Here is a 13,957-nt window from a genome sequence, read left to right as displayed (position 1 = left end):
GGCCCAGGCGCAGGGTCGCACACCTTCCTGGGACTTTTAACCATTTTGGGCCTCTCCGCACTTTTCTGCGAGAGCAGACGATTAGGAAGTCTTTGATTAAGACATTGCTGCGGCTGACGAATTTCAGACATTGCCTGTGACCTAATCAGGAAACGTGGCTTTCCAACGCTTTTCTTCTCCTTCAACTCCTCTTCCTCGATCGCCAGTCTTCAGCTCCTTCCGTCGCCTCGGGGCATAGGGGGTTGGGAGGGGAGGGTTGTCTAGCGGCCGCTTCCAATTGGCTCCTGCCATCCCTCGGCTATTTCCGGAGGGAGCAGCGGACAGACGACGCTCTCTGATTGGCTCGGGTCAGCGTTCCGGCCGAAGCGGGCGGGCAGTGTGCGATTCGGCCGGCGATTCCCAGACGCCTGTTACGCGGGCGGTGGGGTGCTCTGGGTAGTATTGGGTTGGGCTGGGCTAGGGAGGAGGAAGGAGGAGGAGGCGGAGGTGAGCGGGGGGTGGGGGTGGAGGAGGAGCAGGCGAAGGGAGGGGGAGCTAGGCGGCTGCGCAGTAATCGCTTCTCATACAGAGCAGCCCCCGACCCTGGTGAATGCGGGCAGGAGCCGCTGCTGCCCGGACCGAGTGACAAAGGAAGGAAGGAAGGAAGGAAGGAAGCCAGGAGCCGGCCCCCCCCCATAGCCGCTGTCAGGGCGCCGGGCTGGGGGCAAAGCGCGGACATTTCCCGAGCGGGCACTAAGTGGAGCTAGGGGGCAGGAGGGCAGCGTCGGTGCCTTGGACGGGGGAGGGGGCCCTCAAGGGACGGAAGCGGTTGCCGGGTTCCCATGTCCCCGGCGTATGGGGAGCAGCATAGGAGCCGCTGCTTGGGGTCTAAAGGGAACTGCTGCCGCCGCCGCCGCCATGGCCGCTGGATCCAGCCACCGCCTGCAGCTGCCCCTGGCGCAATGAGGAGAGGAGCTGCCGCCGCCGCCGCCGCCCCCCGCCGTCTCTGACCGACTCCCTAGATCCGCCACCTTCGAGCTCTCCGGGCCGGGCCGCGCTGAGCCGCGCCGACCGAGCGCTCCCTCCGCCCGTCGGCCGGATTCCGCCGCCGCCGCCGCCGGATCCGCCGCATTTCCAGTGGCATCACCGAGCCACCCTCCCTGCCTCCCTCCTTCCTTTCCCCTTCCCATCCCCCTTTCTCTTCAAGCAAGAGACTCGTGATCCCTCCGCCGCTTTCCTTCTTCATTGACTCAAAAAAAAAAAAAAAAAAAGATCCCCGAGGAGGAAAAAAAATAATATTCAAAGTACTGAAATTCCAATCAAGTAAATTCTTCCCTCCTCTTTCTTCCCTCCTCCGTTTTACCTGATATTTTTCAGGTTTTTCTCCCTTCCCCCTCCGAAGGTGAAGGGGGAGAGGAATTGTAATTTTTTTTTTCCCAGCCCCAAATCATCTATATATAAAAATCCATATATTATCCGTCTTGAAGGAGGATATAAATCGATCGTTTGGTTTTATATAGCTCCATAGAAGAAGTAAAAAGCCAAGAAGAAAAAAAATTTTTTGATCTGTGTGTGAGCTTAATGCTGCATTTGTCATTAACTTACACCCCAAAATAAAACAAAAGGAAGAAAAGGAGGAAGAAGGTGATCGGGAAAGAGAGATCATGTCAGGGCGGCCCAGAACCACCTCCTTTGCAGAGAGCTGCAAACCAGTGCAGCAGCCTTCAGCTTTTGGCAGCATGAAAGTTAGCAGTGAGTATTGATTTTTTTTTTTAAACCCTCTTTTACATCTTCCTTTTAAAATACAGGCCTTGAAATGCCAGGGTTAGAAAATATATTAGAAACCAGAAATTCAACCGCCTGTGTAATGGAAAAAGGTGAAAGTAGTCTCTATTCAAAGATGAAGCACCTCCCTCTCCTTCGGTACCTTCCCCCACCGTCTCATTAACCTTGAATTGACAGAATGTGATTTTTATTTGGGTGTTGTAGTTTGCAAGTTTCCCACCCTATCTATCATGACTCTTAATGTATTTAGGAATGGTTCTCCTAAGCAGCTGTTTAGAGTCCGTAGAAAATTAAAGATCTAAATAGTCATCTTTTTGAATAAGGAAAAAGAAAAAAATTTCTTACATAAAACAAAAAAGACATACAAGTTGAAGTGTGTATGCCTTTTTTTTTTTTTTTAAATGAGAAGTTATGTTTAGGAAGCTTAGACGTCAATATGATTGTCTTGGTTTTATACTCTTAATAAAGCCAAATATTTAACATTTATTTTTTGAATGTGTAAAATAATTGCTTGTACTCTGGAGGGTCATTTTGTGTCCATGATCAGGTTTTGAAATTTGAGGTTATTCCTTTCTGCCTTAAAGTAAGGGGCTTGTGGCAGCACACTATACAGCACTACATACTGCATATGTTGTAAGTTAATTAATTGGTTTTAATATGTCATCTTATATCTTTCAGTTGTGACAGTAGGAATTTAATGAGTTATTGGGATTTGTGTCTTGATTAAAAAGTTTTACATTTCAGTTTGACCTTTTTTGGTGTGATTTAGAATTTTAATGTCAATTTCAGCATGCTACCTATATTTGAGTTGTCAACTAAAACTATCATTTTAATTCATTTGAAAGGCGCAATGGCTATATTAAAGTCTTAAAGGACAATTTGAATCGTCTGTATTGTGATTACACTTCATATCTGAAAAAAGCTTTACATTTTGTTATACCTTTGCAAATGTTGATGTCACTCCTGGACTGGCAGATGCAGTAGGTTATTCTGAATTAACTAGTAATTATTAGAAACTCTTTTCCCTTAAAAAATTTTTTTTAAAATGCATCTAGAGCTTTAAGGGCATCGTAGAACTGAATAATTTGAAATCCTTTCTTTCATAGCTTCTAGAGTAAAAATGGCTTTTAAGATTATGTCAGATTGTCCCTTTTAATCCATTTTGCACCAGAAGTTCATGATTTATTGCTGTTATTGCCATATATCCAACAACTTCATCTTCATGCTTTTTGAAAATGCAAAATGTGAACTTGGAACAGTGTTCATAAGTTTTAATTTTTTTAAAATCTTATTGAAATTACTTCTAGAATTTGACCAATTGTATTCTCATTTTTCCTGAAGTGAGATGCCGCAAGAGAAAGTTGAAATAAGGTTCAATTGAATTTCTTTTTTATTGAGTGAAAATGACTTGGTTAGAAAGAATATAAATTTTAATATGGATCACTTTTTTGAAAAATTGGTTAAATTGCTTATCTTTACCAAATGGTATTTTCGATACTTATAGTGACATAAGGATTCAGGGCTATTCTAGACCATTTTGACTTTGGATTTCTATTTCATATGAGACTGCATCTATGTTGCTATTAAATAATAAAATTAAAGATGGAAATTGGGAATTTTTTTTATTTTGGAAAGAATAATCAGGCTTTTGGTTTTTTGGTTATTAGCCAACTAAAATTCTAGGCCATGGGAAAGAAGCAAACTATGCATTATACTCTGTGGAAGGTCAAACCATCTTAAAAGTACATTATGAATTGGATTAGATGAATATTTAAAATTCTGCTGTAATCTTCAGCTGTGATGAAGCAAGTCTTAAAATAGGGTAGGAATCTCCTGAGTTGTTGAAATGTGTGTTTTTTATAATGGAAATTTGGAATAATAGTTAAATGAGATAGATTAATAAATTCATTAGTTACAGATAAGAAAGCAAACTTGTTTTTCGTATTTTCTGTTTTGTTGGAAAAATTTATTTACTTTTAAAGAAAGAGCAACATTGCCAAATTATGTTTAAATTGTTAATTGGTAGAGTTTATATATAATATATATGTGTGTGTCATATATATATATATATAAATATATTGTTAACTAGTAGTGTAATATTAATATATATAACATTGGATCTGTAATCTCATCTTTTAATGGGTATAGATTGCCATATTAAGTGGAAATTTAATGTCAAATACAATCAGTCATGCCTCTGACTTTGAACTTAAGGATATTTATGAGGAAATTAGACTAATTAAAAATTTAATCAGTATTTCTTTTGCAGAGTTCTGCATAAATGGCACTATTTGAAACCTGGGAAAACAAACATAAAACTATTAAAACTGTGTGGGTGATGTAATCGATTTGAATGCTTGAGTGCTAAGAGGACTTAATATTAAAGAATGATGAAAGATAGAGTTAATCAGGAAAAACTACATAAACTACATAAATAAGGTAAATTTCAAGTCAGAATTTGATGGAGAGCAGAGTAGATTGGGATCAGCCAGGTGTAGCAGCAAGAACACGATTTGGTGTCTGAAGATTTGGTTTTGACCCTTATATTTAAAGCGTTATTATTCATGTGACTGTCAAATTACTTAGTATCTTCTAGTCTTAGTTTCCTACTATGAAAAATGAGAATAATACTACTGGTGCTACTTCATGAGTTTGTTGTAATGAAGAAAACTTCGTAGGAATGAAATTACATAAAAATATTTGCAATTATTGTTGGAGTATAGGAAAGAAGACTATATTCTAGTTGGGAGAATTAGAATGATTAAAGCACAAAAGTAAGAATTAGTGTGTGATTTGGTAAACATCATAGAAATTGACTGAAAAGAATCGAGAGAGGAAAGCCAAAGAAAAGGCCATTGACATAAAAATTTACCTCTTTTATTTGATAAATAAAAACTAACTTTTGTAGACTATTGAATTGACACATAGAATGGATAATATGATGTTTGAAGAAGCTAAATATGGCAGTTATCTTTAGAATGAATTAGAGTGCAGTGAGATAGGGAAATGAGTTAGGGGCTACTAGAAGTCAGCTCAAGTGAGAAGTGGTTATAGTGTAAAAATGTAGAAATGGAAAGCAAGAAGCAAACTGGAGAGAAACTGGCAAACCTCAAGATCCAGAGAGAGGGGCTGGGAGAGAATAGGGAGAGAGGAAGAGATAAAAAGGGAGGGAGGGAAGGAGAGAGAGAGAGAGAAAGCGCGCTCGTGCGCGCGTGTGTGTGTGTGTGTGTGTGTGTGTGTGTGTGTGTGGACAAAAAGTATTTATAATCCTTGGAAAGAAGTGCTCTCTGAAAGAAGTTGATAAAAGTTTTCCCCCAGGTTTGGGTAGGTAGCTGTTAATAGAAATGACATCTGAATTTCTAAGCCATTTAAGACTTTTCCAAATCCTTTTGCAGCTTAGAGTAGAGCTTGCTCAACATTTGGAAGTAGTGAATTTGTAATTTATACATTGTGATAAAGAGAACTGGCCTTGAAGCTAGAAAGATCTTGGTTCAAGCTCCGTCTGTGAAACTTTGGCACTGTGACTCCAGGCAAGTCACTTTTCAGTGGTTCAAGCAACTTTCCAAGATCCTAAGTTGTAGAACAAATCCTGATCTGCATTGACAGAGTGAGTTTCCTCCATGGGAGCTTCCAATTCCAATTAAATCAATGGTCCTGTAAAAATAAATTGGAATTTACGTTGTTTTATTTATATTTAGCTTCTTCAAACATCATATTATCCATTTTACATGTCAATTCAATAGTCTACAGAAGTTAGTTTTTATCAAATAAAAAAAGAGAGAAATTTTTATGTCAATGGCCTTTTCTTTGGTTTTCCTCTCCATTCTTTTTAGTCAAGTTTCTATGATGTTTACCAAAGAACTCTACATAGAATTTCCAAATGACTTTAAAAAGTTGCTGAGCTGAACAGTGGCCATTAGCGTAATAATCAAAACCATTTACTTGAGGCCAAATGTTTTTGTGTTTGAATTTTGATCCTACAAATAGAAATTTTTAAAGTGTTTCTTCTCTTCTGCTTATAGATAGCTACCTAAATGCTCTTCCTTTTGATCAATGAATTAATTATGCTCTTGCATACATTTTCAAAAATAGCTAACATTTAGATTTGTTTTGCTTGCTTGTGCTTAGTTATATAAGCATTTCATTGTGGTGGTGGATAGTTATTGGAAGTGACTTAATATGTGTGTGTATATATATATATATATTAAAAACTCAAATACCTAGAGAACTTTAAGGATTAAAAAAAAGGCAATTTGTGAAGTTAACAGCAAAAATCAGAAGGATGTTTTACTGAAAACTAATAGCAAATACTGGATACCTTGTTTGTTTTTGTTGGTACAAGTATTCTGTTGGGTAAATTATTTCCTTTAAATGCGTTTTCCATAAGTATTAATGGACTTCCAATCCTAAAATCATAGAATTTCAAGCTAGAAGTCTTAGAGATTATCTGTTCCAGTTCCTTTGTTTTTTAGAGAAAAAAACTGGTATCCAGTAATGTGAAATTAATTCCCCAAGGACACATTATTAGGGAACAAAGCTAAAATTTGAATCTAGCTCTTCTAAGTTCATCTTTATCAGTTTCCACTGTATTTAGAATATATATGTTGTCTCAAATTTCTTGATTTGTTATGAATGAACTGGGTTCTTTGTTTTCAGTTCTGCTTTCTGGTAGCTTTATTAACTATTACAATTAAGAAAAATCATATTTTTTCATCCTAAATACCTATTTGCTAAAAAGCAATTTAGGCTAGATTAGTAGAATGACCATTTGTAAGTGCTGTAAACTGCCCAGGATTTATGTTTTACCCTTGAGACTTGGTAAAGGGAAAGAAAGTCACTTAGTAACTGATTTTCTCAAATAAATTCTTCTAATATAATTAATAGTATAGTAACCTAATCAGACCTAGGCAATATTGTAATAAAAAGATCACACTGTTTCCTATATAGGTTGTCCATTCCTAAATTGAGATTTATCTCTCATTATCTTTATGACATTTGAAAAGGTCATTAGAATTTAGCCAGTTCTTGATTACTCATGTTAAAATAATGATAGCAATGCATATTTGAAATCCAATTATTCCTGAATTTAATTTTAGTAATTGTCTTTCATTTCCTTCTCAAACAACTTTCATTTTTGCTGCTACAAAATTGAATTCCAACTTTAGCTTCTATTGTTGTATTGTTCCATATAGTAGAAGTACTAATAGTTTAATGTTCAAAAAAGATCACAGAATCTTTTGTCTCTGTTAAATTTTTTTTTTCTTTCCACTGATCTTTTTTGTTGTTAGTAAACACTTAGGGCATGCCTACTATTTATTATTTATTGTGATTAAGTGTGATTAAGATACAAAGAAAGGAAGAAGATATTCTTTCATCCCAAGGATTTGACAGTCTGATGGGAAGGCATCCTGCAAACACAGCAAGCTATATTGAAATAATTTGGAGATAACAGAAAAAGGGCAGTAGAATTAAAGGAGACTTAGGAAAGTTTTCATTAAAAGGTGTGATTTTAGCTGGAATTTGAAAGAAACTGTGGAAATTAAGAGGTATAGTTGAGAAGGGAGAGAGTTCTAGGCTCAGGAGATGGGTCAGAGAAAAGCTTGAGTCTGGAAATGAGTATCTTATATGAGGAACAGCAAAGGAGTCAGGGCTACTAGAGTGAGGAGTTCATTTGGGTGTTATTGATGTGAAAAGATTGGAAAGATATAAGGGACTGAAATTAGGAAAGCCAGAGGATTTTTTGGGATGAGTCCTAGAAGTGATAGGGAGTCACTGAAATCTAGAGGTGCCTGGGTGAGGAGGGTGGGTCTTGGATTTTGATTTGCTTTAGGAAAGTAGCTTTGAATAGAGGATGGGCTGCAATGGGCAGAGATCCATCAGCAGGCTCTTAGAATTTGCCAGATATGAGATGAGGAGGGCCTATATCGAGTGTACCAGTGGCAGAAGACAGACGAGGCATTTGAGATGTGTTTTAAAAAATGATGGATCTAGATTGGATTGGGGGATGATTGAGATAACATCTGTGCTTTGATCTGGGTTATTTCTTTTATTATCTCTTCCCCTCTCAGAAAGCTAATACAACAAAGTTTTTCAAAGGAAAAAAAGCAGGGTTTGTGGGGAGAGGAAACAGGGAAAAGGGAAGCACAGGATGCATGTGTTGAAAAAGTCTGAGCATATACTGTATTCTACACAGGTGTATTTCCCCCTCATTGGAGAAGAGGGTGGATGTGTCTTTTATCTCTTCTTTGGGGTCACACTTGTTTGTAATTTTGCAACATTAACTTTTTATTGTTTTTGTGGTGGTAGTTCTTGCCATTTACATTGTTGTCTTTGTGTATATTGTTTTCTTGGGTCTGCTAATTTCACTCTGCATCAGTTCATGGAGATCTTAACAAGCTTCTCTTTATTCATCACATTCATTATTTCTTACAGCACAGTAATATTTCATTATAATTCATGTACCACAATTTGTTTAGCCATTTTCCAATAGATGAACATCTACTTTGTTTCCATTTCTTTGTTATACTACAAAGATAGCTGCTATTAATATTTTGGTATATATACTTTTTATTTCTGTGGGGCATATATACTTAGTAGTTGAATTTCTGGGTCAAAGGGTTATAGACATTTTGCTTATTTTATTTGTATAGTAATCATACAATTCTAATCCTAGGATGGGACTTGTTGTCAGTCATATGGTTAAACCCATTCTTGATGTAACACTTTCTATAGTATTACAAGTGGTCATTCAGTCTCACTTGAAGATTTTCAGAAAAGGAAATGCACTGTCTTCTGAGGAAACCCATTCTATTTTGAGGCTTTTTTGTTAGGATTTTTCCCCTTGAAATTTGCCTCTGTGTAATTTCTACACTTTACTCTTCCATTTGCTCTTTCTGGGACCAAGCAAAACAAGCCTAATTAAGAGTTAGTGTGATATAATAGATAAATGGCTTGACTTGGAGTTAGTGCTGTGTGTGTATACACATATATGTAAAACATAACATGTTTTATGTAAACATACCTACATACACATACATACAACTAACACGTGTATATCACTTTGTCAACTTTAAAATGTTAGATAAATAGCAGTCATTTTCTATATTGCAGCCCTTTAGATACTTGAATATAGCCATCATTCCCTGTTAGTTTTTCTCTATGCAAACTATTTCCATTTCATTTAACTGATCATAGAGTGTAACTTCTCATAACCCTGGACATACTCTCCTGAAAGGTGTTTTAACTTGTGAGTTTCTTTAAAATGTGGTATTCAACAATCAGGCAAGGATAAGTTACAAATAATGCACTTGTTTTGATGCATGTCCAGTTGAGGCTCCTATAAAGTATCTATGACAGATGAACATGATTTCTATAGAGCTCAAGTTGACTATGTAGCTCTATATATTATATATTAGCCTACATCCACCCTCTTTCTATCTTTAGAACAATTTGAACTTGCATATGAGCCACTTCTGGTAAAGTCAGTAAGCCTGGGGAACTGAAGAGCTATAGGTGCCAAATAAGGAACCTTAAATTAGTGATCCATTCTGAGTCTTCAAGTGAAGCTGTATTTTGATCTGTTTGAACTTGTGAAACGTGTAGAATATGATATTTCTAGTGTCATATTTCCAATTTTGTTTATTAGGTTAATATGTAGTTGAGAGAGATTGGGAAGGGGAAACAGTTGTCATATGACCTGCATTTGTTGTTATTGTTGTGACCAATTTGACTCCCAGAATACTGTTTATTAAGAAAATAATCACCAGGAGGGTTTTAATTTGCTTGTAAGATTTAGCATCATTTAAAAGTTTTTTGCTTCTTGAGCCATATCAATAAATTGTATAATTTCGGGATTGGAGGTATTTATGGTTCATTGCTTGTTAATTACTTTTAAAGGTTTAATATGTATAAAATATCTTTTTTATTCACATCATGGTATAGGTAGGGAAAATCTCTGGGAAGGGCTAATCAATAAGTTCATTTCTTTTGTAAAGGAGCATAGTGTTGGTAGAGCACTAAAATTGTACAACCAAATGCATTCATTATATAATGTGTTATTAACACGTAATATGATAGATATTGTACCTAAATAGGTGACTTTCACATATTAAGGATATGGGTTCTTTAAGAAATTCTCTAAATTTGCCTGCATTTTTTTTTAAGGAGGACTATTAGAGCTTTGTTAAAGAATGGCACAACTTATGTCATAATACTCACTTAGTTCAGTCCCTTTCATTTTACAGTTATGGAAGCTGAGGTCCAGAGAAGTCAAATGAGTTCTCAGGTAACATAGGTAGAAGTGACAAAGTCTGGATTTGACTCCACGGGTACCTGATTCTTTGTCGGTGTCTTCATTTTTTTGTCTTTTGCTTTTCTTTCAAAGAGATCTCTTTTAGGAATGTGATCTGTGTTTGGAGGACTTTGGCAAAATGCCTTAGCTTTTATTTACACATTGAATAATTTTTCAGAAGCATTTTATTGTATGAAAACTTTGGTTAGTGTTAGATTGAAGGAGTGGAAATGAGTAATATATTTTCCTTTAAACAAATTTTACTGAAATTCTGATTGTCCTTTGGGAACTGTCTAGAGGATTGATAAATTAGCATATAATGTAGTTACTATTGTCTACTGTTAAGGAAGCTGCCAACCAGGAGGCTCAGAGGATAAAGCACTAGACTCAGAGTTGGGAAGCCCTGAGTTCAAATCCAGCCTCAGACATTACCTAACTCTGTGATCCTAGGTAACTCATTTAAAACTCTCTTTGCTTTAATCCACCGGCAAAGGAACTCACAAAGCACTTGTAGTGCTTTTTGCCAAGAAAACCCTATATGGAGTCATGAAGAGTCAAGATAACTGGACATCAAGAACAATTAAAACTCTGACTCCCCCATACTCCCAAGCTCCTTTTTTTTTTTTGGTGGTGGAGTTATAAAAGTATAGATTAGGAGGAAGAAGAAAAGCAGGAATTTTGAAGAATTTTTTAAAAATTATTTTTTAATCTTGCCTAGATAGTTGCTTTTTAATAATATATAGACTGAAACTGCTAATTCTCTGGTGTGTTACATATACAATTATAGATATATAAAAATTGGGCTAATGCACATTTTAATAAAAATGAAACAAAAGCAAAAATATTTATCCTGTTAATCATTGGCATCAAATCATTACCATATTCTTTGTGAATTGCATGTAATATTATAGATAAACAAAAGGATTTTGTTTATAAACAAATAGATAAACAATTAGATACCAACACTAGCAACAAAATGAGTGTTTATTATTGGGGAATGCTGTATTGAATGTTATTGGGATAAAAAGCTGGCCTCAGATCGAGGAAAATCTGGTTCATGTCCTGCTTCTGACACATAATGACTCTGTGAACCTGGGCAACTCATTTAACCTCTTAATAATCTACAGAATTCTTTAAGATTATAAATTGCAAAACAGTTGCTTATCTTCATTGAGAAAGGGAATTTCTTTAATGAGCAATTCCAACACTAGTAAAATAAGTTATGTTTAAATGAAATAGGAAATGTGAAGAATTCATCCTGTAAGTCTTGTTTGAACTGATGCAACATGAAGAAAGAACCAGAAGAATATATATAATGATTATGATAAAGTAAGTGAAAACCCAGTTAAGACATTCAAATGCAGATCTTAACAGTGACAGAACTAATAAGGTAGTAAACTCTAGCTGTGAATTGTTTTAGAATCGCTACTAGAGGGTAGAGTCTGTTGGCTTGTTTTGCTTATTTCTGTGTTATAAGAAAGGGTCCTGGGGAGGTTTTAAGAAAGTCTAAAACAAAATACCAAAACATTAAAATGAGTAAAATTGTTAAATTATTTAAAATAGCTGTAATAAAATTATCTGAATTGATTCCTAATATACTTACCATGTATGTGCAGAATGGAACTACTACATCTAGGCTGCCCAATTTCAAGTGATGTGCAAGAAGAAACCTTAGCTTCTTAAGTATAAAATAAGCATTTTTAATTTCTAATTCTTTATTGTGGTACTCAGGGCTATGCTATGCTGATTCTAAGTGTTGCAAGATTATTTTACATTTACATGCTTTAGCAATTTCAACTAAATTCTTTGATTGTATTAAACAAATTTGTACTTAATATTGATTAAAAAGATTGTCATAATCAATTAGAATTGCAAATACTTAACTATTTTTATGTTTTCCTGCCATTTCAAATAGCCATTTTAAGAATATGAATTATTTTTGAGTTCCTTGAAATACTTTGTAAGAGGTCCATTAGAGATGGAAATCTAAAGGCTTATTTCTAGTACAGAAGAAAAGGGAGCATATTAATAGTACAGAGGAAAAGGGAGCATATGATGCCTGCTTTTAGAACTGACTAGAACCTTGATTTTGGAGACAAAACCACTTGGTCAAAATGGGTTTTATTTATTTATTAATATCATTTATTTATTTAGTATTTACACTGTAGATCCTAATAGAATAGAACAAGGTTTTTTAAAGTAACCATTGTTAGGATTGATGATTTTCTTATGCTACTTTGGTGTGTGGAAACTATTTTGCCTACTCTCTAAAATTTGGTAGTATTCCATGAAGGCGTTTTTGTACAAGATATAATTCAGTTTGTTAAGAATTTATTGAATGTCTAGAATTAGGAGTTCTTGATTAGGCCAAGAATTAGTTAAATTGAGGTTCTTTAGCACTTAAGTTTCAGTCATAAAGCTTTTCACTTTGTTTCACTCTGAGCTTATTGATTCTTTGTATACTCTTCTAACAAATCTGGTTTCCCAGCCCTTTGCAAATTTAAAGAGGGAGGAAGGAGCTGCTTTTGGAAAGAATTGTGATAGTGGAGAATGAAAGCTGACCTCAGAGCCAGGAATTTTTAAAAGAATATACTCAACTTGAAAAGCACAGTAATGCACCATATATGGAGGGCTCAATATCTTAGACTTTTAGATGGAAGGGGAGAGGAAAAAATAAACATATCTTCTTCTATTTTTCAATCACTATGTTAAATGTTTTTTATAAATATTTCATTTACTCCTCACAGCAACCCTGTGTGCTAGATGTTCTTGAGGAAGCGGAGGCAAACAGGTTAAATTACTTTTCCAGGGTGACACAGCTAAAGACTGGATTTGAACTCTGGACCGAATGACTCCAGGCCCAAAGCTTCATTTATTGAGTCTCACTAGCTGTCTCTCATGAGGCATTTAGCATTATTATACCATTTTTAATATTTTTAGTAATAACTTCTAGATGATTCAGAGTTATGTTCACTATACCCTGTTTAAGATGGTAAGGAAGTATCTCATTTTAAAAATAATTTTTCTGGGTAGGGAAATAGTATTTTTAAAAGAGGTTTCTCACTTATCATATCACAAATTCTGCACATATTTGTATTTCTATATGTTTTTGGTCCAAACACATCCTCAGTCATCCAGGGAATTTATTTTTTGAGAGATATGAATACCTAATATTTAATGTAATGGTTTTCAGAATTGGGCTTGTCTCTGTATTATTTATTTATCACTAAAGTGATGAGAGGTTGGGAACTGGATTATATCTGACTTATCAAGTTCTAGTTGGTTTGTTTCAAATTGAATTCTTCACAATTCTTTTGAGAGCAATATCATAAAAGTCTTTAGTATTCAACAAGCATTCATTCAGTTCCTGCTTTTTATGTAGGCACTATGCTAAGTGGTGGGGATACAAACAAACACAAAAGCAAAGCAAAACATTTTCCTTCAGCAGTTAACATTTTGTCGTGGAAAATAAATATGTAGTGTTACAGATATATGCAAAATAGATTTTAGATACAGGGTATTGAGGTGAATTGCTAGAGATGGGGAGGTAATCAGGAAAGGCTCCCTTTATGTCTTGTTTTCATTTTGCAGATGAAGAAGCAGGCAAACGAGTTAATTGATTCGTTAAGGATCACATGACTTGTAAATGGCAGAGTTGTTACTTGATTTTATCAGGTCTTTTGGCCACATCATATGTTTTGGCTACTTACCACTATGTGTTCTCCATATATAAATATTTTAAAGATTTGGAATTTTCTTTGTGTAGGTATTCCCTCCACACATGCAGATCATAACTCCTCTACAGTTTAGGAAATATTAGAATCTTGCTGTAGCTGAAATTACATCACCACATATACAACTGATTTTTGAGTCTTTTAATTTATCTATACTGATTCTTGGACT

The 13,957-nt window shown here is 35.5% G+C and overlaps 1 protein-coding gene across 4 annotated transcripts in view; it reads left to right on the top strand.

The window, feature by feature from the left end:
- Positions 1-1,204: 1,204 nt before the first annotated feature.
- The window catches only part of GSK3B (glycogen synthase kinase 3 beta), a 237,367-nt gene continuing 224,614 nt past the window's right edge, over positions 1,205-13,957 (top strand). For all 4 annotated transcript variants that reach the window (XM_031959704.1, XM_031959703.1, XM_031959702.1 and 1 more), the window contains exon 1: positions 1,205-1,731. In XM_031959704.1, coding sequence (XP_031815564.1) covers positions 1,644-1,731 — 88 coding nt within the window. In that variant the 5' untranslated portion in view covers positions 1,205-1,643. The remainder of the gene's footprint in view (positions 1,732-13,957) is intronic.

This window comes from Sarcophilus harrisii, chromosome 3, assembly GCF_902635505.1.
Source record: "Sarcophilus harrisii chromosome 3, mSarHar1.11, whole genome shotgun sequence".
NCBI classification, from domain to species: domain Eukaryota; kingdom Metazoa; phylum Chordata; class Mammalia; order Dasyuromorphia; family Dasyuridae; genus Sarcophilus; species Sarcophilus harrisii.
Note: the sequence above shows the minus strand (reverse complement) of the source record. Positions and strands in the feature narration are given on the sequence as shown.